The following is a 23,552-nucleotide window of genomic DNA, read 5'->3' on the forward strand; positions in this document are numbered from 1 at the left end:
ATGGTTAACGCATTACCTACAGAAACACGTTTTTTCCATAACGTCCATAGTGCTGCTACTTTATATAAAATGCCAGCACTACTTTCAATTAGGTGGGCTGCCCGATTGTTTCATTCTAATTTCATAAAAAAAAATAATGAAAAAAAGATCAAATCTGTTAGTAGAATATTAGCCATGAAGGTACACGGCACAAAAAATTATGTATAAGAATAAAGCGTTGAATTAGAAATGGCAATAAATACTTTGATGTTAGACAAAAATATTATTCTCTCTTTGGCGCTATACCTCTAATATTCTGTTAACGGAAATAACGGAAAGAATATTGTACAATGAGTTATAATTCGTTGAGACATATAAATCACGTTCCGTGTTAACGCCTGCCGTAAACACGTTAGCAATAACGTGCATACGCCTATTGTTGCTATATAGATTATTTAAAAAGCTTGTATTTTTGCAATAAAATTATTAGGAGACTACTGTTGTTTTATTTAAACTTTCCATTAGGTTATAACTATATAACTCAGTTGATTTTTGTCGAGTTTAAGTACTTCCATTCTTTGGTTTCTAGATAATAATTATCTATAGATGTTTAAAAAGACAAATAAAGTCAGTAGTTTATTGAAGTATTTTTTTTGTAAATATTGCATTTTATATTATTAAAATCAGCTTACAAACTGTATATGTGGCTTACAAATTTACAAACATTATTACGTCTCTTTAAAAAACATAATCATACATTATTATACGAAGAGATTATTAATAAACTGACTCATTAAACTTAAACCCAGATTTTTTTTAAGAATTGGAAAAAAGTAGTAATGACACAGGTATTCAAAAACAAATTAATTCTTAAAATTGATTATATGCTCACCTACATAATGAATTATTATTACATTTTGTTCAATGGTATATCCACAGTATGATATACTTAGGTAATAATATATAATAATGTTTTTCGGGGTAGCACACTGTATGTATATGTATATCTATTTATGAGGATGTATTCTCTATAAATCTGTTATTGTTTTTGTGAATATAAATTTAAAGAATTAGGATTAAATAACTCTATTCATCGTACTGGCAGCAAAGTAACACGCATACTGCCTCCATCTTAACAGGCAACATTTCTCCGAGGAATTCCTTATTAGAATTTTTATATCTGCCTCGTGTTATAAATGAGCTGCTTTTGTATGTATACAGCAAAAACAATGGTAAACCGCCATAATGTTGTTAAGACGAGCAGTGATTAACTTTACCTCGTTACTTGGCTCGGAAAATTGGCGGAAATTTCATATATAATATTTTTATTTTTTATAGAATATGGCTTTTTGAAATTTTTCGACGGAATTTTATCACTCACTACGCTGTATGTTGTATAAGGTGTATAACTGTTTGTTTTTACACCTAGTAGATGTTACGTCAAATATAAAAACAAAATTAGTGATCCGCCCTGGCTTCGCATTTATGAAAAAATTAAAAATGATAAAGGTACCAATAATGTGGCTTACTTTGTACCGGGGTTGCTATTGCATATTTTAACATGAAAAAGTACTTATTTTGACATAACTGTAATATTTACTACAGTACTAATGTATATGAACAAAACTGTCTACAAGTATTTATGTTCACAAGTTATTATATTATATTTTTAAGGTTTTTGATTTTAGGTTCTTAGTTGTACAATTAAGTTATGTAAATAACCTGTTGAAATAATATATCTTTATTTAAATTTTAATTATAAATAATTAGAAGTTATTTTTAATAACATCAATAATTTAACAGAAAAATTTATGTGTTTATAATACATACATAATTAAGCACATATTACAATATCACACGCACGAAAATCGTTTAACATTACCTTTCTGTATAATTTTCACACTATAAACTTGTACACTTCTATATTCCAGTTATGCCGTACTATTTGTCAACCCAGCTAATCCCACCTATGGGAATAACATAGCCTCGCAAACAGCAAAAGTTACTTCAGTTCCGCAACTCTAGTAAGTCCTAAAATAAAAACATACTAAACAAACTACCTACTGTTTGCGTGATATATTATCTATATTTTACGCGTATATATCTACAAACAGTAATACGGTCAAAGTAAATGGATTCGTTATGTATTAGTTTGATGTGCGAAGTACGACTACGAAAACTGTAGAGCTGAGTCGATTTAATTAGCATTAAAAACACCAGAAAGATCACACAGCGCCATTTAGTCTAAAACTTAGCAGAGCTTGTAGGTGACAAACAAGCAAACGGCCCATCTGATGGTAAACAATTAACGCAGCCTATGGACGCCTGAAACAGCAGGGGTGGTCCGTGCGCGTTGCCAACCCTTAAGAAACTTAATATACCGTTCTTGAAAAACCTCATGCTGTAGTCTCTTGAGAAAACCTCGGCATGTAGTTCATTTCACAATCTAAGTGTACGTGGGAGGAAACCGCACTGTCCGAGACCACTTAGGTTTCAGCGTGTGGGGATGAATTCCCTGTCGATGTTTTACATGAACAAAGATAATTCACATTATAACTATCCTAAATTCAATCTAAATTTAGGATAAAACTATCCTAAATTATCCTAACTTCCTGAGAATATAGCAATTTAATTTACTATATCGAGAGTACATGGCACGATTCTCACGACTGTCGCAAACCAATCGCACATCCTACATTTATATCTCGACACGGCAACACAACGAAATTACGATGGCTTGAGCCGAGGTTCGAACCCCAGTGGTGCCCCTAGACTAAAGTCGTATCCGTCCATAAGTCCTATCACGGGTTTGAGCCATCTGCTCCTGCCCTCTATTATACGGGAAGCTGTAAAGGTCATTTGTGGCAAACAGCATTAGAATAGTTCGAATAAAAAGCTCTAATACGTCCTCTTAATGTGTTATTTATATTACCAATTGTAGCACAACTCACAAGTTTTAGTGGTCTAACAAATTTACGAGCTTTCTACAAATTTGACTTACGTTAGGTCTTAGGGTGCGCTAACAAATTTATTTGTGACAGAAAAGGATTTTATTGTTCCCTCGCTCGTTGGGATATTGTTTTTATTTGATTATTCCAATAAAATGACGGTAATAATGTTTTGATTGATTAATCGTTAATTTATTCATGTTTACATATAATAAAATCGTGACAAGGTTTGACTGTTAATCACGTAAAAGTAACTGGAAGAATTATTATGAAATGTTCACAGAATATGCTAATAAATATGGGTCAATACAGATTAAAGAAAGTTGGGGTATTTTTAAGGTATTTTATTAAAAATGGAGCAAAAAGTAATCTACAAAATAACACTCTACACATACACTACACTCCTACTAGATATTGGTTTTATAATATACTAGCTGTACCCGCAACTTCGTCCGTGTGGAATTTAACTTTATTTTTCTAAAATAAAATTAGCCTAAGATACTCCTTATTACATCAGCTACTGGAGATTAACCGGAACAAACAGATAGACAGACAAAAATTTAAAAAAATGTTATTCGTAAACAACGGTTATATCAATATTACAAACAGACACTTCAATTTTATTTATATGTATATATATAGTTAGAGATAGGATTATATAGAGACGGTGTTGTGTCATAGTAGTTTGTTACCTGTTACTCCACTTCATTATGATGGGCTAAAGCGCAATAAAATGGAGACATAGAAACTTTACACACTTGGAAACACAATTTTTTTTTATTTCCGTTAGTTTAAGAGGGTAAAATAAAATAAGGGATGACAGTTTGTATGGAGAATCATTTTTGAAGGTAGAACGATAAAACATTTCTCTCCTGTTTTTAGGTTAGATTATTGAATATTTTTTCTTTATTTGGCCAAGGCAATAGCACTATAAGACGCGGACGAAATCGCGGGCACAGGTAATACGTAATAAACCACGTCACAACGCCTTCTCTGTATAAATCCATTAATCTGTAACTATCATATATCTATGATAAAACGGATATCTCGTCAAAAACAATAAATCCATAACGCGAGATGTGACGCGAACAAAACAAACGCCATTCACCAGACCGGAACTGGTATTACAATGGCGAATCATTAGCGGGGAGAACAAAGTTCCCTATATTTACAATAATTTACGGAGATTGCCAGTGGAAACGTAATATTTCCATCTCCCAGGATGTGAACAGGCGATAACGTGCGATAATGACGTGTCAGCCGCTCCAAGGAGTCCGTGTTAAGTTACAAGAGTTACACCTAAGTATCCTAAGGAAATAAAAACCATCGCTCCTAAGAATATCCTTCAATACTTGCCCCGAGTTCTTGACGGATATAGGTATCGAACTCTGAAAAAGGCCGAACACAATATATCTATGTAGGTCGTAATGCTAAAGATCTAAGCACCTGTATATATCCCAAACCCCTCAATAATAATAAAATAGACCTAAGTATACCATATATTATGAGAACCACAGGAGAAATGGGATGTTGTTATTAAATATTAGTAAACAGAAAAACATTTTTTTATACCATAGAGGTGCTTGCGCAAATGAGCTTGCGGTTCACCTTATGTTAAGTGATTAGTTACTACCGCCCATGAGCATCCGTAACACCAGGGGAATTGGAAGTGCGCTGCCAGCCTTTTAATGTACACGCTCTATTCTTGAATGTTTCAATATTTCCATCCGAAACACATCATATAGAGTTAACTGATTACCATTTAGAATAAGCCCTTTCTCAATCATTGGTGTAGTACCAGGGATTGAGGTTTTATGCTTATTATATCCAAACATTTACATGTATGGATATATCTTCTTACGCAGAGCTGTCCAAACTATGATTCGCGGGTTACATGCGGCCCACAGCTTGAATTGATCCGGCGCGCCAAATAATTTGATGAGCAAATTATTTTCTAACCTGCTTTTATAAACACTGCACTGCGTCTAACTACAACCAATATTGACGTTGCTATTGACAGAATTGTAAAAGATAATTTTTTACAAATATTTTGCGGTCCCTCATTAGTTTTAGATATTTTTATTGCCCCTAGAGATCCTATCAAGTTTCTTACCTGATAGAATGCACCGTGTTAGGACATGAATCCGCGACCATCGAGGCTGTCAAAATCGCCAACAATGATAGATCGCTGTCCGCTTAACATTTGTACCTCGTAGTTCCCGCCTTTATGGCTCAAGTTTCTTTATGAAAACAAATTACTATATTCGACCTAGTGCGTTCTTCCCCAAACCGGTGACAAATGTTGTTGCGAATAATAGTGCCAACATTAGATAAAGCCTGCTGGGTAAATATTTATGAAGCGATACGTATTATATAGGTATTACGTTAACTGATCCCTTATTCTAACACAAAGATAAATGTACTGAATGATCTGAATATATTTATATATTACATTTCCACAGGTATTTTATGTAATACAATAGTGTACCTTAAAAGTATTTTCCTTATATTAATTATATAAATAAGGTTATCTTAGTGAATTCATATAGAGAAGAAGAAAACAGATAAAAAATAGAAGAGTAATTAAATTAGATAAAATATTGGACGCATTCCACTTTTTTGTTTTATTTTTTTATCAAATCAATATACTTAAGTATTAGGAAATTTAAAAAGAAAAATATAAATTATTTTATTTTATTAATTAAGTAGCGTTATTTCAACAATTTCTTTTCTAAAAAATCATACGCTACTGCGTAGTAAATAATGTTTTATTTTGTGTGTGTGGAATATTCTAGAAAAATTTACACAAATATAAAAAACAAGATTGATTTCAATCGGTTAACACAAATAATAATGTATTCCTTCTTATAGTGTCTTATTATTGTCTTATTATTATATATACGACAATATCTTATGTGTATGTCCTCTTTTCTTGTTTTCTCTTACATATGTATGGCTGAACACATTATCTTATAACATTTTCTAGGTTTGCTGGAAGAAATCTCTTTTTAGAGATAAGCTCGCCCGTGTACATTACAATTACCTTATTACTGTTCTTTTTCCCTATGTGTATGTACAAGAAAGAATAAAGAATAAATTTACCTAGATATAAAACCTATTCTATTCCCAAATATCACGCACGATGACTTTGAAAGGGTCAGATGACAGATTAACCGGCATCGCTTTATGACACGTACAGAATTTAATTTTAAATGTAAAGAATTACCCGAAAAGAAGCTTTAAAATGGTTTAGATATTTCAAATATTTCACAACTATAGGATACCGAGCCCTGAACGCTGCCAGTGTTGCTCAAACTATTCAAAATGAGATGTTACCCACCAAATCATTTCTAGTTTACAACTCTCAAAGTTTATGAAACTTGTGAATTGTTTACGAAATTAAATCTTCTCTATCACTTTCGAAATTATGCCATTAAGCAATAACATCATATTTATTAGGATTATATAACTATCATTTTATATGTCACCTTAAGATTGTGTTGTTCGTTAGATAGTAGTATAGTAGTAGTACCTTTTTGCAGTAGTTGCATATAGCCCATTTTGTAAATGGTCACAGTAGCCATAGTATGCCTGAAACACCGAGCGTCATCGATGACAAGGTTGTAGACTGTCGGCAAATTATGAACTGAGACGACTTGCATTCCATGGATTCACAGTGTCAACCACACATCTATTTATCGAGGAAGGTCAAGCATTACAGGCTACGACCAATAGGAGTGGAGCTACATTGAAAAATGTTTCAAAAACGAAGAAAATATAGAGCATAACGCACAAAATATTATAATACTGTTTATTCATTTTAAGTATATTTTTTAAGCGGGACAAGAGCTGCAACTTAGATGTCATCCGACTGTTGCGCCTGACAGGATATATCCTGGTTCTGCTCTGACTGGATTGTTAGGGAACGGGAATTATCTACATGCCAAGTCCACGATATAAAGTGACAACTGTCGTCTATATAGTACATGAACAGCACCATAGGAATAATATCGTCTGGTGACGTCAGTGGTAAATACCCAAGTATTTCATTTTTCATGATTAAGATGTCACGCCTGCATATCCTAATATTTCATAGGCTTCAACCGAAACTGAACTTACCAAGCAAATTGCTTGGAAGAAATGGGTTGAGATAGAGGTACTCACGCAGACGATTGTTAACAAATTTTATTTCTGTACCAATTTACACAAATAAGTCCAACATTACACTTGTTTCTATTGGAGTCCTTTTCACTTGCCCTATTTCATCTTCTATGGTCTGCAATGTCTTATCTTTAGTTTCTGGTAGTATATAATACAATATTAATATACAAAATAATGTACATAGACCACAAATCAAATACATGTTATGCAGTCCTATTCTTAATATTGCAACAGGCGCCAACTTTAATGCAATGAAATAAAATATCATAAAAGATACACCTGAAGCACAAGATCCCAATCCTCTATGCTCCAAAGAGAAAATTTCACCAATTATAATATAACTAACTGGAATCAGTCCTAAATTTGATATAAAATTCTGTACGAAAAGAATAAATAGTATAGACCATGTCAAACGGATGCCTAAATCATATTTAGATTTTAAAAAGAGTAATATGCTTATAAGTAACATTAACAAAGCAGATGTAGTTCCCGTAGATAACACTACCGTCCGTCTTTTAAAACGGTGTATAAAGAAACACGATGAGAATAATCCAACTGCTATCACCGATTCTGCAATTATCGAGCAATATATTGCAGTATGCTTATCGTTAACTAATTCTTTCATGATTTGTATAACGTAAGAGAAAAAATAAAACTTGCCTGATGCGTCACTAGATAAAGTCAACACCGTTGCTGTAAACAGTGAATTTAAAAAGTTCCTTTGCGATAAAGCTTGAAATAACACATTCAATACATTTGCTTGTTTCCGTTTCTTTTTCTCTATTCTCTGACTTTGCGATGCTATCAAAACAGTCAACTCATTTTCTTTTTCCACCGAATTCCCATTTATCCAATAGAAAGATTCCTTGCAATCTTCAAATCTTCCCTTTAATGCCAAAAAAGAGGGACTTTCTGGCCAGAACCAGGTCAAAATTATGACAATTAAAGCTGGAAGTATAGCAAATATAGATATTTGTTTCCAAGTCCAACAGAGTGCTAAGGAATGACAGCACAGAACACCTAATGATACAGAAAACTTCTTAATGGCACCGAAATAACCTCTTCTCTTTGCGTCGGTGTATTCACTGATCATTATAGCATTAATGTGGACAGCACCGAAACAGATCCCGTGAATTAATCTTCCAATGAATAATGTGGTAATGCTGGTGGCAAAGGAAAATGTTATCCAACCTGCAGCGACAATAATGTTGACAAGGATATTGGTCGATTTTCGCCCAAATTTCTGCATTATAGGAGAGAGGACAAAGAATCCTATTAACCCTGTGATTGCATTACATGCACCTGAAAAATAATATATAGACACGTGTTTTATTAAACTAGTAGGGCAAACAAGCAATAAATAGCACCAGAAGTACTAGTTTCAAATATTAAATTTTGATATCAGAGGAGAAGTTGAGTCTATGCACTCTGTAATTTCAATGCTATATCTCACTCCGATTTGAGTGAGACAGAAATATGCAGTCGACTTTGTAGAAAGTCTACCTCTAGTAATAATCCAGATAATGTAAATACATACAGAATATACATTACGAAGGATTATTCTCATGAATACAAATGTTTGCATCGTAGGAATCGAACCCGTGACGATCAGATGTAAGGCGGTGCTACCACTAGACCATCGAGGGCGTGAATATTATGGAAGATTATGTTTGTTTTATATAAAAGTTAACTAGTTCTCAGAACCTGGGACATTATAAATATACCGTTAACGAACTATCCACTAACCTAGCCAGGATGCATCGTCTTGTGTTCCCTTAATATCTGCAGTGGTTGACAGTATAGATAAGATGAGTACAGATGGAAATGCCATTGTCATACCTCCGGAGAAAGAGTATATAAACAGAGAGGAGGCAATGAAAGACTGAAACAGAAGAGGAATGAATACAGTTATAAACGCTTAAATACTTAGGTATATGTTAAAATCCATTGGTACATTTCATTGAATGGAAAGTATAAAATTAAAATATAACAATAAAAAAAAACAAAATGAACTAACATTTGTATATGTTTCATTCCACGGAAAGTACAAAAAACAACATCATTAAAAAGTAATCAATTACAATTAGTATCAGAGTTAATACACAGACGTAGTACTAGGAAAAAATGGCATAACAATCAAATAACCATTCGAATGCTTTTGAGCCATTTGAAATCTAATGTAGAACAATTATAAATAATTTATTTATCTCTTTACGGACGTAGATTAATACCACAGGATTCAAAATAATTTTGCTTTTCGATCCATAATATATATAGCATAACTATTTACTTGGATTTCTATATACAACGATGGTAACATTAAAGCCTACACTAGGTAACCAGCCAGAAACACCATGAGTATCGCGTGCGTGCTCCGACTCTTAAAAACCTTAAAATGCCCTTCTTAAAAACCCCCATGCCTCTAAAAAAAACCTCGGCAGGTAGATCATTAAAGTTAAAATCATATGTAATTTAATATTTTGTGTAATCATGTTTCGTAAATGAAACATAATAACCTTTTTACAAGACCTCAGTAACGACATGTATTTTCATACATTTTACACTTTTGCATGTTCTTATAATTCTGAAACGTTTAATAAATAAATTTAACTTACCTGTCTAAAAAAATATTTATCAGGCATTGTTGCAAATGTCTTAAATACTGTCGTTATAATTTTTATTCAATAAAAAATAATTCAACACATTATTCAGGAAGTATATACGCCATGTAAAATGTACAATACCACCACACTTACCACATTTCGACTGTAACTAAACGTTTAAATTGTACATTGTTTTTAATTCACAAAAATATATTTTACGCAAGTATTATCTGGTCGACGTGAATAACATGTTGCTTAAAGAATGTTAACACAAGTGTTCCAATTTATTTTTTAATCGCTTTAAAATTGATCAGCATAATACAAAAGACATTCTAAATTATTCAAGGAAATTTAAAATTACGTATTCATCTGTTCGAGAGCGTAGTTGCCTAGTGGCTTTCTACCAAAACCTCACATGGGTTACATTTTGCTGGATATGCGATCACACATACCGACAAATTACAGCAAAAGAAAAGTGAAGTGGTACTCAAAAGTTTATATTGAATAAACCATAAAATTAATCTCGTTTTATAGCTTAGAGATAACATATTAAGTAGAATATTAAGTACTAAACGCAATTTAATGAACAACATTAAAATTGCCAAGTAGCCATAACGAATTAATATAATTGCTTAACTGCTAATCAACTTTTAATATTAACTATTTTAGTATAAGATACAGTATTTTATGTATAAACCCTTATCTGTTATTTGGATTAGTCATAAATCACAAATTGGTTATTAACATTTGGTGACAGGGTTTCTCATGTTTAATATACATTATTTAAATTATTAACCGGGTCTTAACACGAAATAATTTTATGGCAAATAAAGGTATTTACCTCTCATGACCACGGCTAGTGCAACCGAATCGAAACGTCAAGAGAGGTAAATACCTTTATTTGCCATAAAATGATTCGTGTTAAGACCCGATTAATAATTAAAATAAGGGTTTCTCATACTTTTTGACATTCCTTCTAAATTTATAGTTTTAGAACAGTTCTTTTTATACGTCATGTTTTTTATATATTTCTTTGCTGTTTTACTGTAGTTCATATTTGCACATTGCAATATAAAATAATGTAATCTACGTGTTTTTATAATTTAGACACTTATATAGTCCACCGATTTGTTCCAATCATCAAGTAACAAATGAGGAATAAATTTACAATGCCATCTATTCTACTACACATGTACAACATTTACACTTATATTTATATAAATTGAATTAGTTCAAGAGTTATAAAATTTATTTTTGCATGTTTTAACATTTGCTTACTTCAACAGTTGTTCTCTTTATTCCTCTGATTTCGTCTTCTATATCTTGCAATGTTTTATCTTTGGTTTCTGGTAATATATAATATAATACAAATATACAAAGTAGTAAGCATAATCCGTACATAAAGTACATTCCTTGTAATCCTATTTCTTCTATTATAACAGGTGTAAATTTCAGGCTTATGAAATAAAACGCCATAAATGATATTCCTGAAACAGAGGGCCCCGAACCTTTGTATTCTAAAGGAAATATTTCCCCAATAATGTTGTAACTAATAGGTATCAGTCCAATGCACGTTATAAAGTTTTGTATCATTATAACACTAAGTGCAATCCAAGATAAATATGATAGTGTCACAAATTGTGATTTTAAATATATCAAAATACTTATTATTATCATTAACAAACCTGACGTAAATCCTGAACAAAAAACTACGGTGCGTCTTTTAAATTTGTGTATAACAAAAAGAGATGCAAATATTGCGACTATTGTTATTACATCGAAAAACATCGTACAATATGCTGCAGACGATTCGTTCCCAACGATTTCTTTCATTATTTGTGTAACATATATAAGAAAATAAAATCTACCAGATGCGTCCACAGCTAGCAACAATAGCGTGGTTACAAAAAAAGGCTTGAGAAATGCTTTGTCACGGCACAAGTGTAACAATTGTATTACCATATTAGATTTATTTAATTTATTCTTTAGTCTCGTTTCTGTCTGGGCCGCAATTAAAATTCTCAATTCGTACTCTTTTTCTTCTGACTTTCCGTGCAACCAATAGAAGGAATGTCTGCATTCATCAATTTTTCCTTTTAAAGCTAAATAAGATGGACTTTCTGGCCAATACCAATTGATAATCATTGCTATCATAGCAGGAAATATAGAAAATATAGATATTTGTCTCCAAGTCCAACAAAGAGCCAAAGTATGACTTGCTAAAACTCCGAATGATACAGATAATTTCTTAATAGCTACCATATAGCTTCTTCTTTTAGGATCAGAATATTCACATGCGATAATACTATTAATAAAAATGGATCCTAAATAAAGTCCGTGGATTAATCTAGCGATGAAAAGCATAACCATGTTCTTGGCTAGTGCAAGTACTAATAGACCTATTGCAACTGTTACACTTACGCTAAAATGTGTCATTTTTCGGCCAATTTTTTGCATCATTGGTGAAAGTACAAAATAGCCAACTAAACCCGTGATACTATTGCAAGCAGCTGAAACAAGCACAGTAATGTTAATAATAACTAGCTGACCCACGCAGCTTCATCTGCATGACACTCACTTAACATTTATTACTATACAAGCTGTGCCCGCGGTTTCACCCGCGTGAAATTTATAGCCTATGTGTTATTCTGATGTATAAGCTAAATCACTGTAAAGTTTCAACAAAACCCGTTCTATAGTTTCTGCATGAAAGAGTACCAAACATCTATCCATACTCACAAACTTTCGCATTTGCAATATTAATAAATAGATTTCGCACAATTTACATAACATCTTGTTAAATTATACCCTATGTAATTCTGATGAATATGCTATATTTCTGTAAAGTTTTATCAAAATTCATTCAGTAGTTTAACACTAAAATAAATTAGTTAACATTCTTCATACGCACAGCGCCAAGCTAAGCAGGCCTTGTGTTATGGGGACTAAACAGCTAAATACTTTATTACATTTTTTAAAAATACATACATAATACGTGTACATAGAAAACATACAGACGAATACAAATAATCATACTCATGAGCAAATGTTCCAATACGGTTCGTAAGACGGTGTGCTAACCCGCTAGGCCATCGAGGTTTCATGGTGACAAATCTTCTTAAATGGCTGATGCATTCATCATTAGAACAGTTATGAAAAATAATGCAGCAAGAGTACAGTCTGAACTGTATATATAGAAAACTGCATAAGATAGCTGGAGTGAAGATGGTAAATAATAAAATTACATGAATCTTGAATTATGCAGATATCACTGAAAATATTTAGTAGATCTTTTCAGTAATAGAATCAACAAAGTTATAATTTTCGTCTGTCTGTTTGTTTCTACAATAGTTTGGTATAAATAACTTACCCAACCAGGAAACCTCATACGGCGTAGCCTTAATGTCTGATGTATTTGGTGATAGTAGTATCGGATTCAATACTGATGGTAGTATTACACTCATGGACCCGCAAAAAAGCTTGAAATATGATGCCGGATGCAATAAAACACTGTAACAGAATAGTTATAGCATGTTAAGTATTATTATTAACTAGCGGCACGGATATATAACAAAAAACATACATTTTAATACACACACACACACCCTTTTTTGTATCGATGATTACTAAAAAAGATTAGATTATGAAGAATTCAAAATATCTTAGTCTATTACAGACTGTTATGCTATGAGTCTGTAATAGACTCTTTTTAGGTCTATTATGATATGTCAAATCTACCGTCAGTTCGGAATGATTTTGAGGTGAGAATAACTGGCTTCTTGTCAGTTATTCTCTCACACTCACTCAGCTCGTATTCTTTTCAAATAAATGTCGGTAACAAAAATACAGATTCATTTCTTAATTTAAAGAGAGATAGAAAGAAGGAAGTTTGAGTGCTATTATTTAATGGATTAAAAGTAGTTATTTTGAACCAACTGTAACAGTTCAACAAATGGTATTATGAACAGAAAATTACATTCCGAACTTACCATACCTGAAGTATCTATAACTGAACATACCTACATTAAAAATATATTTTGAATTAATTTGATATAAATGTATGTCTTCCGGGCTGCGATGATGAGATGATGAAATGTATGTAATGAATAAAAATAAAAATTACTCACCTGTCTAAGAAAGTACTTATCATACATTTTTGCTTGAAACCAATGATTGTTGGACATTAGCGAACACATGACGTTTGCATTCATATATCCACACACTTATACTACCAGGTGACATATGCATTGATATACATTTAGACATGTCCACTTACTCATCACAAAATAAAACTTTTGTAAAATATGTTTTAAAATATTGGCTACAGTTACGCAGTTTTGTAATTTGTAAATTCGTATTGTTATTATGTTGTATGTGTAACCGATGACGACTACGCTTTTATCAATTTCTAACGCACAATTCACATCTAACGGTTATCATTTACCGCGCCTCAGAGCGTACGATATTAAATAAATTTAGTTATTTATTAATTAATTTAAAGTAATCTATTTTTTTTATGTTGTGAGAAGTAGCTTTCGCGAGTAGTTTGTGATACACAGAGTACTATGGGCGCATTTTATGAAATGAATAAGGATTCGCTTGAATTCTATGGAATAATTAACTCTGCATTACGTTCAGCTCACCGCATTCTTTCGACGAATGCGGTGAGGCAACACTATTAAATTCTAACACCCTTATAGACGTAAAATAATCATCATCATCATCGTCATCCTTCCACCGTGTTCCGCCTTCCGCCTACTACAGGCCACCTTTTTAATGTAGTAAACTAATAACATATAATATTTCTAATAATTTATACAAGTTCAGACGCCGTAATTACATAGAACTGTCAAATTCAATTTTAGTTTAAAATACCAACTCTATGTATTGTGTGATGATTTGAACAATTTAAGATTATTACCGTGAATTAATTTTAAAGATACGAAATTCATGTTTATCTAAGATTTATATTTAACTGAAATTATATCACGAATAAGAAAATAGTAGTAGTCTCACATAATCAAAATCAATCAGTTATCAGAATTCCTAGAATGCAGTCGACTATGTGCGCATTCTGTGAAGCCAAAAATCATGTGGAATGCAGACGGCTACTACGCGGTTATTTTTTTTATTTATGCCATAATGGTTGCTATCCGTCATACATCCATTCTGATGCTAAACAGTTACCGTACCAAAGCCGCCAAATACATAGTTCATTGACATATGTCATGCGCCGACAACCTGTGCTTAAGTTAATTTATGTAACAAACGATTCCTGATTAGTTGGGTTTATATGGATTTTTAATGCTTCTACGATTTTATCTCCATATTGAATATTTTAAATGAGTTACATCAAACTGCATCACAACGCGGAGGCGAGGAATACATATTTGTCAATCGTCTAAAGTAGTCTAAATAAATGCACGTAGCTGTCATGTTGGTGTAGGTTTGTTACCGGTGTGTTGTTTACACAGCAGGTTACAAGTTGAGCGAAGCGCGTTTATTCTTAAAAATTCGACCTTGACCGATCGGATTTTTGAGTGGTACACGATGGAGGCCCAAAAGTCGACCACTTTCAATGAAATTTTGGTCTCGATCGGTCTAGCCGTTTCCGAGCAATATCGTTACAAAGAGACGTTACGTTGCATATTTGAACTCTAAGATAGCTCCACGCTTCGCACTCCGCTCTCGCTCACTAGACTGACTATTGATTGGATCGAATTAATGTTTCTGGTGATGATAAATTAAATATTTATTAAATTTTAAATACTTTATTTTTAGAACTTTATATAAATAAATTATAACATAATAAGGAACCTATTAAAAGTTTAAATATATTTGATACTGGTGATGTTAATGAATTATACACCTAAACCTTCCACAGCCATTACTCTGTTGATAAATGAGAACGTTATAAAAATCTGTTCAGAATTGTTTTATGAGATTATAGCAAATAAATAGACAGACCTCCACATTATAAAATAAAATCAACCACTTTGATTTATAACAAGTGTAGTGTTTCAGTTAAACGGTGAAGGCAGTGAAATTACAGAATAAAAGGCATAAGATGCCCATATTGGCTTCGCATGAGTAATCACGGTTGAAACATGATAATACCTGTAGTACTGTTCATGTATATGGTCAGTGGTTACTATAAGCCATGAGACGGCCTGTCAACTTATATATCGTTGTTATTACATAAAAAAAGGAAAAAGTCATTATTTCGCACATTCTTCCATTGTTTCATCTAACATTGGTTTTACTTCTGTTGCTGTCCTATTCACCCCTTTCATTTCATCTTCAATGTCTTGTAAGGTCCTATCCTTAGTTTCTGGTAATATAAAATATAAGACAAGTATACATAATAACAAGCACAACCCATATATTAAATACATCCCATGTAATCCTGTTCCATCTATAATAGCAGGAGTATATTTCATAGTTGTAAAATAAAATGTCATAAAAGATAATCCCGATACAGAAGGTCCGATACCTCTGTATTCAACAGGAAAGATTTCCCCACTAATATTATAAGACACTGGTATTAATCCTACATACAATACAAAATTAAGTAATATAACAATACAAATTGATGACCACCTTACAGACGAGTAGGAATCTAGTTGGTATTGTTGTTTTAAAAACAGTATTAAACTTAATATTAACATGAGTGTACCTGAAAAGATTCCTGAAGAGAAAAGTACAGTACGCCTTTTGAGATTGTGTATAAGAAAAATTGATAAAAAAGACGCGAGTATTGTTAATAAATCGACAACTATAGTACAATATCCTGCAGTCACTTCATCCGATACAATTTCTCTTATAATCTGTATAACATAAGTTAGGAGATAAAACCTTCCAGACACATCAATAGCTAATATCAATAATGTGGTTAATATAAAAGATTTTAAAAATATCTTGTCACGGAAGCTATACAATATTTCTATTATAATATTACTCTTTTTTCTTTTATTCTTCAGCATAGTTTCTGTCTGTGCGGCCATTAATATCTTCAATTCGTTTTGTTTCTCCGTTGACTTTCCGTGTAGCCAGTAGAAGGAATATTTGCACTCCTCGAACTTTCCTTTCATAGCCAAATACGAGGGACTTTCTGGCCAGTACAAACCATTAATAATTATCATTATATATGGAAATATAGCAAATATCGCTATCTGTTTCCAAGTACAAGAAAGCGATAGCGCATGACATGTTAAAACTCCTACAGTTCCCATCATTTTCTTAATTGCTACCAGATAACCTCTTCGTTTGGGATCACTATATTCGCTTGCAATTACACAATGAAGGTAAACGGAGCCTAGACATAGTCCATGAGTTAGTCTGGCGACGTAGAGAGTCGCTACACTATTAGTGAATATGTAAAGTAACCAACCCATTAACTGAGTTACTGCTGTACCGATGTTTATCACTTTTCGGCCATACTTTTGCATTATTGGTGGTAGAGTGAAAAGCCCGATCAGACCAGTAATGGTATTGCAAGAAGCTGAAACAAGTACTTCAATGTTTAAATAGATTTTTTACTCACTGTTACCCGCAACATCGTCTACTTTTTAAATATCCCATATTCGTCCAAATCACCTTAATTTTCATTGAGCTCCATTCAACCGTTTAGTCACGAAAAGTTTGCAAGTAGAGAGACAGACGGACAGACTAGTTGTTATATTATGATTAAGTGCCTAATATCTATTTAAAACAGGAATTTTTAGTCTGTCCAAACTGAAGATAGGTTTGATTTATCGTTTGAAATAGATCTACATAGTGCTTTTGATGATTTGATACAAAGTTACAATGTCATCTTATTAATATAATTAATTACATAGTTTATAATTAATCACATAGTCATTGAAAACTAATATATAAAATGTGAAACGGTGTTTGTTTCTATATATGTTTTCTGTGCCATCTTGGTGCATTACCTGCACAAATAACAATTACTATGCAATCCGCCAACTATATCATATTTGAGACTTCGTTTTATCCAGATATTTATTTCTCCTGATCAGATACGCATTCGCTTTTAAAAATTACTATAGAACTAATTATATTAATCAACGCAACATCTTTTACATCACACTTTCTTGACATTTATATTACACTAGCTACTCGCCCCGGGTACTTGTATTATACATATAAACCTTCCTCTAGAATAACTTGCGTAGTTTTAAAGATTTAAACATACATAGGGATACACAGCGACAGCGACTTTGTTTTGTAATGATTTCACCCAATTGACATATTGTCTTTTTAAATCATAGCCTATGTGTTATTCTGATGTATAAGCTATATTACTATAAAGTTTCATCAAAATTCGTTCTGTAGTTTTGACGTGAAAGAGTTGTTTGAACGTGTTTCGTATTTATAATATTAGAAAGATTAAATTACCCAGCCAAGAAGCCTCGTCAGGTGTTATTCTGAACTCTTTGGCATTTGAAGACAGCAGTATTGGGATTAAGATTGAAGGAAATGCTAAAGATATGTTTACGCTAAAACATTGCAAAATGAAGCCAGTTGCAACCAAACACTGAAAGGAAATAAAAATAATATGTAGTAACTTAGTACAATTTACACAACACAATCTAGTCCTAAGCTAAGCAGAGCTTATATTGTAGATACTAGACAACTGATAGACATACTTAAATACCATATATATAATATACTATTATTTTATATGTATGTTAGTCTACAATGTATTTATAGTATGGGACATTGATAGTTTGAATTAAATAAAACAAATAAAAACATAGTAGACACCTAGACCAATATAAATAATCATACTCATGAATAGAAATGTTTATATCAAACGAGGAATGGTTCTTGCGACCATTGGAAGTGAGGCGGAGTATTAAATCGCTGGACTGGTCTCGGTGAGACCATCAATACGTTATAATTATATACATCAAAATGTATAGAGATTGTCTAAAACTTGGAGGGACATATGATATATTTTGTCACAAAAGACGCGTCAAGTAAGTAAAGGTAAGTTTTGGTTAGATATCATAAACTTTCTATATTTCGGACCCACCTGTCTTAAAAAGTACTTATTGATCATTGTTGCTATTTCGCAATAAAATACCAGATAACATTAATGACGTCTGATGATGTTTCGTACTGAAAGAAATAAAGAAATGATTAAATTCAACAGCGTTATAATAATTTGTAACAAAATGTACTAGCAGTGGTTTTTTAAGAATATTTTCATGATAATCTGCGGCACTGTTTGCGCGTCTGTGGGTGCAAAAGTGGGTGAGACTTCTTCAAACAAAACTCAGAAAGGGTAAAGAGTTTGTAATCAATGGGGACAAGTAGTCCCATTGCAGGCAATACTTTTTGCGGCCTCCACGCGGTCTGTCCTGGAAACCATTTTTGCTAATTCCTGGTGAATTCACCACGAAGTGCTGACTGACTTGACTTGAGCCGATTATGTCTCTCTCTCCACCAGCGTTCCTAGTCCGGGCAAGTGCATCATCCCAAATTCATCGACTGTCCTTTTGTAATACCACAGATAAGATAATGTAAAAAAATAATCTATAAACTTTTTATATATTTTTTGACATAAATTCAAAATCTGTTCAATCATTTCAAAGCTTACGTTCTTTCTAACATGTTGTTAGTAATGTGGACTAGTAATCCCATTGCTACGCGGTTCCCTCTAGAAACCGTTGTCACCGATTTCTGGCACATTTGTCACAATGGACTAACTGACTTCACTTCATGGTCATCTTATCATCCTCCACTGGTGACCCGCCAGCGTAAGCTGTTAGCGCAGGATGGAAAAAAAAAAAAAAAAGGATGGAGCACCATTCCATTATCATCCATTAAAAAAAATATAAACAACTTACAACTACGAATTGTCGCCAGCATGACCTAATGTTGTCCTAAATTCATATATTTGATGTTATTCACAAGAGCTTCTAGATTGAACACAAACTCAACACAATCTATAATTGTATCAAAGTATAATTATTCTACTCCAACGCGAAACAGAAATATCTCGTCAATATTTAATAATACGTGAATTAAATATAATATAAACTATGTACACAGATGTCTATAGGAAATAATGTGAATTATTAGTGTTCCTTTCTCCAAAAACTTTATTCATTTTAATAACGTTATAAATGATCCAAAATTATGTTTCTCTATTTTTCTTCTTAAATAATCGTCAGTGTATATTTTATAAGGTATGATATTTTTTTATCAATTGCAACAAAAAAGAATCTTTACTTATTTTACATAATATAGAATTAAAATTAATATTAATCTTATACAAAGCATGTCGTATGGATACTCAAAAAACAAATATAGTAAATTTAATTATAAATATGCTATACCTAGACAATATATTCATAAATACAAATATTTGTATTACACGGGGATTCAACCCATGATTGTTAGTGGGCATGGCTAATATACTAGAATGATTACTATTTGTATTATCGTATATTTAGTAGGTTACATTATCAATCAGGTTCAAAGTTATGAAACTGATGAGGTTTTCAAGCATCTGCTGGAATTCTGATGGGCTTTAATTTTTGCAAACGTAAATGCAAATGTAGTATATAAAATTATAATTATGTTGGTTATATTGACCAACGTATATTGGTTATATTGAAACGTAAATACAGTATGTACAATATAAAATTATAACTATGTTGGTCAATGCTGGATCTATTCTTATCTCATGTATCTTCAATTTAATCGGTACGGAACCCGCGTCGTAAGTTCTACTCGCAATTATCTTTTTTCCCAAGGTAAGGTTACCTTTTGTGACGTTTTGACTTTGTAAAGCGAAATTTGTTACCTAACTAATTAATAATTTTGTATGAAATAAATTGTAGTGTATAATATTGTAGTTCGTACAAAATATTTTTTTTTTATTTATGTACAGACTGTTTATATATCTGCTTCAAAAAATAAGAAGCTCCCACTGTTTCCTAGTTTCTTGATCGAACTTAAAAGATACGATATGAATGATGATCAAATCCCCAGTACTCATATCAATATTCAAATTTTTTAATGCAGAAAAAAATGCTAGATACAACTTCTGAGTGCCTGGGCACTCAGTAGTTTATAGCATTTATTTCAAAGCCAATGCTGATTCTGTTATAATCCATTTTTGACCGAAAAACCGTTTTAGAATACAATTGGCTAGATATTTTTTATTATTATATCTATTTTCTAATGTGTCCCAACATTACTGTACATGTCTTACAAGCTGTTAGGCTTCACCAGTGAGATGGCCCTTTAAGTAAAGCATTTTAAAAGATCTTTAGATTTTTCATAAGATAAGTTTTGGTGCCATTTAACACACAACAGCTTACATTTGTAGTAGGATAAGGGATATATGTTCAATTCTTTATTTAACTTATTATACAAAATAGAACTTATGTGGTTATAATGGCGACTAGCTATTGCAGTACGACAAGGATTTAATTTACATATTTTATAAGTTCTGCGTCTTAAATTTGTATCATTTGAAACATATGGAAGCTGAGAATGTTTATGAAGCGTAATGTTTAGTACAAATAGTTGAAGGACAGTTAAAACCTGGCAAATTGAATACAAATCTTCAGTTGGAAAAAGAATTGGTTTTTTGTCATTACCTTCAATACAGATCTTTGTGCTCGTTCAAGTCTCAGCAATATAGTTTTAACTGCTCCTCCCCAGGAGGTAATACGGTATGTAATAATTGACTGTACTAGTGCATAGTATACAGTTTTAAGGCAATTAAAGTCAACGACACTTCTCAAGTTCTTAAAAACATATATCAATTTCCTTACGCGGGACACAGTTGCATCAATATGTTGTTTCCATGCCATTGCATAGTCAAGTGTAACACCAGGGTACTTAAGGGAAGAAACGCGTTCTACTGATATGCACTTACACATTGTAGGATTTAATGTCGTACAAATATGTGGGCAAAAAGATAAAGACGAAGGTGGTTGGGTGGCGTGATTGATTGAAAACGGTATAAATTTTGTTTTTGAAATGTTAAAAGTAAGATAGTTTGATTGAAGCCAATTCATAACAGTTTTTAAGGCATTTTCTGATTGTACTTGAGTTTCCATCCAATTCTGTCCACTAATAAGGAGAACTGTATCGTCAGCACAGGTAATAGTTTTGCAATTTTGAATATTCATATTACAAAGATCATTAATATAAATTAAAAATAAGCTAGGCCCAAGGACACTACCCTGTGGAACACCATAGCTGATATATTCGTCACTGCTCTCCAAACCGTCAATTTTTACAAATTGAGTACGATTTTCAAGGTAACTTCGGAACATATTAAGAGACACGCCTCTATCACCAATAGATTCCAGTTTGTTAAGCAAAATGGGAATAGAGACAGTATCAAAAGCCCTAGAGAGATCCAGAAAGATACCAATTGTTTTTTTCTTATTGTCAAAGTTTAATGGCATAATCGGTAAGTTCAAGGACAGCGTCTTCCGTTGATTTATTATTTCTAAAGCCGAATTTATTATCTGATAGTATATTACGACTATTGATAAATTTGATAAGTCTACTATTTAGAATTTTTTCAAAAATCTTTCCAAATATAGAAAGCACAGAAATAGGTCTATAATTTGAGATACTATCTCTATCCCCACCTTTAAAAATTGGATGTACTACTGCTTTTTTAAAGACATTAGGGAAAATACCCAAATTGAGAGCATAATGAAACACGTAGGTCAGTACAGGTATCAGTATATGGCTCGCAGATTTAATTGCTGACGTGGAGATACCATCCCATCCGACAGCACAGTTACATCTTAAATTGGTAATTATATTTTCAATTCCCTATCATCCACAGGAAAAAGTGCCATAGAACTGAGAATTGACTAGTTGAGTCAGGGATATATTGTAAGTTTGTAATATGTTGAACGTTTATGCTGCCGTGTAACTGAGACTGAATAGCGGATGCTAGATTTTTACCAACATTAGCGAAAAACTTATTAACTGTATTAATAGAAGACAGGGGATTATTACTAATTTTTAATAATGAACCAGCATCAGTTTTTGTGTTTTGAAGATTTATATATATTATTTGCTATTAGCTTGATAACATTCCACGTCTTTTTGGGATTTCCTTTAGCTTTTGTGATCTCACTTTCTTCAATTTCCTTTTAAACCTTTTTAAAAGATTGTTACAAAAGGTACGATATCGAATATATATAATTTTATGTATTTCATGACGTATACATTTCAGAAGACCTGGTGTGATCCAGGGCTTAATAATGCGTTTTCTACTAGGAATTGTTATACTGTTGCTATGAACTGTAACGATATTGGATATCAGTTCAACGAAAAGATTCGCAGACATTAAAATAAATATAATTTTTTACATACACTGAATTTTCTAATTTATCGGAATCTGAAGTCTCAATCAATTTAGTATTATTTTTACGAAAGAGCATCCAATCATTATCTACATTCTCTGATCTAGTTTATGTATTCTTTAGTAATTCTGTCCTTAGGGGACTTTTTAAAATTAAATAAGGCTCTTTCAATATAACGTTGTAAATCTAACTGAACATTTAAATTAAAGCATTAAAGCATTAAAACTTCCATGTTTATTTTTTTTATTAGAAACTCAAACCGAAATAAACAATAAAAGGAAGTAAAGTTACTTTCAAAATAATCAATTAAAGATTATATCTAAATTGTTTATAAATCAGTGATAACACTACGAAACTTTTTATAAAGTTGAAGAAATTATCAAAATTAAAACATAAAATTTTCTTAGTTAATATCCCATTTAAAGTTAAGAAAAATATACTAAGTCTAAGAGAAATCATAAAATTAAAAGTTAATATGCCATACAGAAATTATTCTAAGTCCA

General features: G+C 32.1%; 2 protein-coding genes and 1 pseudogene across 2 annotated transcripts; all 3 read right to left on the reverse strand.

Moving 5' to 3' along the window:
- Positions 1-7,128: 7,128 nt before the first annotated feature.
- Positions 7,129-8,919, reverse strand: LOC131845718 (facilitated trehalose transporter Tret1-like). Its single transcript, XM_059194809.1, has 3 exons — positions 8,835-8,919; positions 7,749-8,390; positions 7,129-7,226 (listed from the first exon to the last, which is right to left on the reverse strand). The coding sequence occupies exons 1-3, from the start codon at positions 8,917-8,919 to the stop codon at positions 7,129-7,131; spliced, it is 825 nt and encodes a 274-aa protein (XP_059050792.1).
- A 2,035-nt stretch (positions 8,920-10,954) lies between these two features.
- Positions 10,955-13,845, reverse strand: LOC131845714 (facilitated trehalose transporter Tret1-like; annotated as a pseudogene).
- Positions 13,846-15,909: 2,064 nt separating this feature from the next.
- Positions 15,910-18,758, reverse strand: LOC131845715 (facilitated trehalose transporter Tret1-like). The gene is made up of 3 exons (XM_059194807.1): positions 18,732-18,758; positions 18,092-18,230; positions 15,910-17,192 (listed from the first exon to the last, which is right to left on the reverse strand). Exons 1-3 carry the CDS (start codon positions 18,756-18,758, stop codon positions 15,910-15,912), a joined length of 1,449 nt encoding a protein of 482 aa, XP_059050790.1.
- Between the last annotated feature and the right edge of the window lie 4,794 nt (positions 18,759-23,552).

Source organism: Achroia grisella, unplaced genomic scaffold (genome assembly GCF_030625045.1).
Source record: "Achroia grisella isolate CSIRO2021 unplaced genomic scaffold, CSIRO_AGI_Agris_v1 utg48083, whole genome shotgun sequence".
Classification (NCBI taxonomy): Eukaryota; Metazoa; Arthropoda; class Insecta; order Lepidoptera; family Pyralidae; genus Achroia; species Achroia grisella.

Coding starts and splice junctions, on each gene's coding strand:
- LOC131845718 (XM_059194809.1), bottom strand. CDS start 8,919: ATGGCATTTCCATCTGTACTCATCTTATCTATACTGTCAACCACTGCA. Junction 8,391..8,834: donor AGACGATGCATCCTGGCTAG/GTTAGTGGATAG, acceptor ATTATTTTTCAG/GTGCATGTAATGCAATCACA. Junction 7,227..7,748: donor TTTATCTAGTGACGCATCAG/GCAAGTTTTATT, acceptor ATATACTACCAG/AAACTAAAGATAAGACATTG.
- LOC131845715 (XM_059194807.1), bottom strand. CDS start 18,758: ATGATCAATAAGTACTTTTTAAGACAG. Junction 18,231..18,731: donor ATAAGTACTTTTTAAGACAG/GTGGGTCCGAAA, acceptor ATTTCCTTTCAG/TGTTTGGTTGCAACTGGCTT. Junction 17,193..18,091: donor TGACGAGGCTTCTTGGCTGG/GTAATTTAATCT, acceptor TACTTGTTTCAG/CTTCTTGCAATACCATTACT.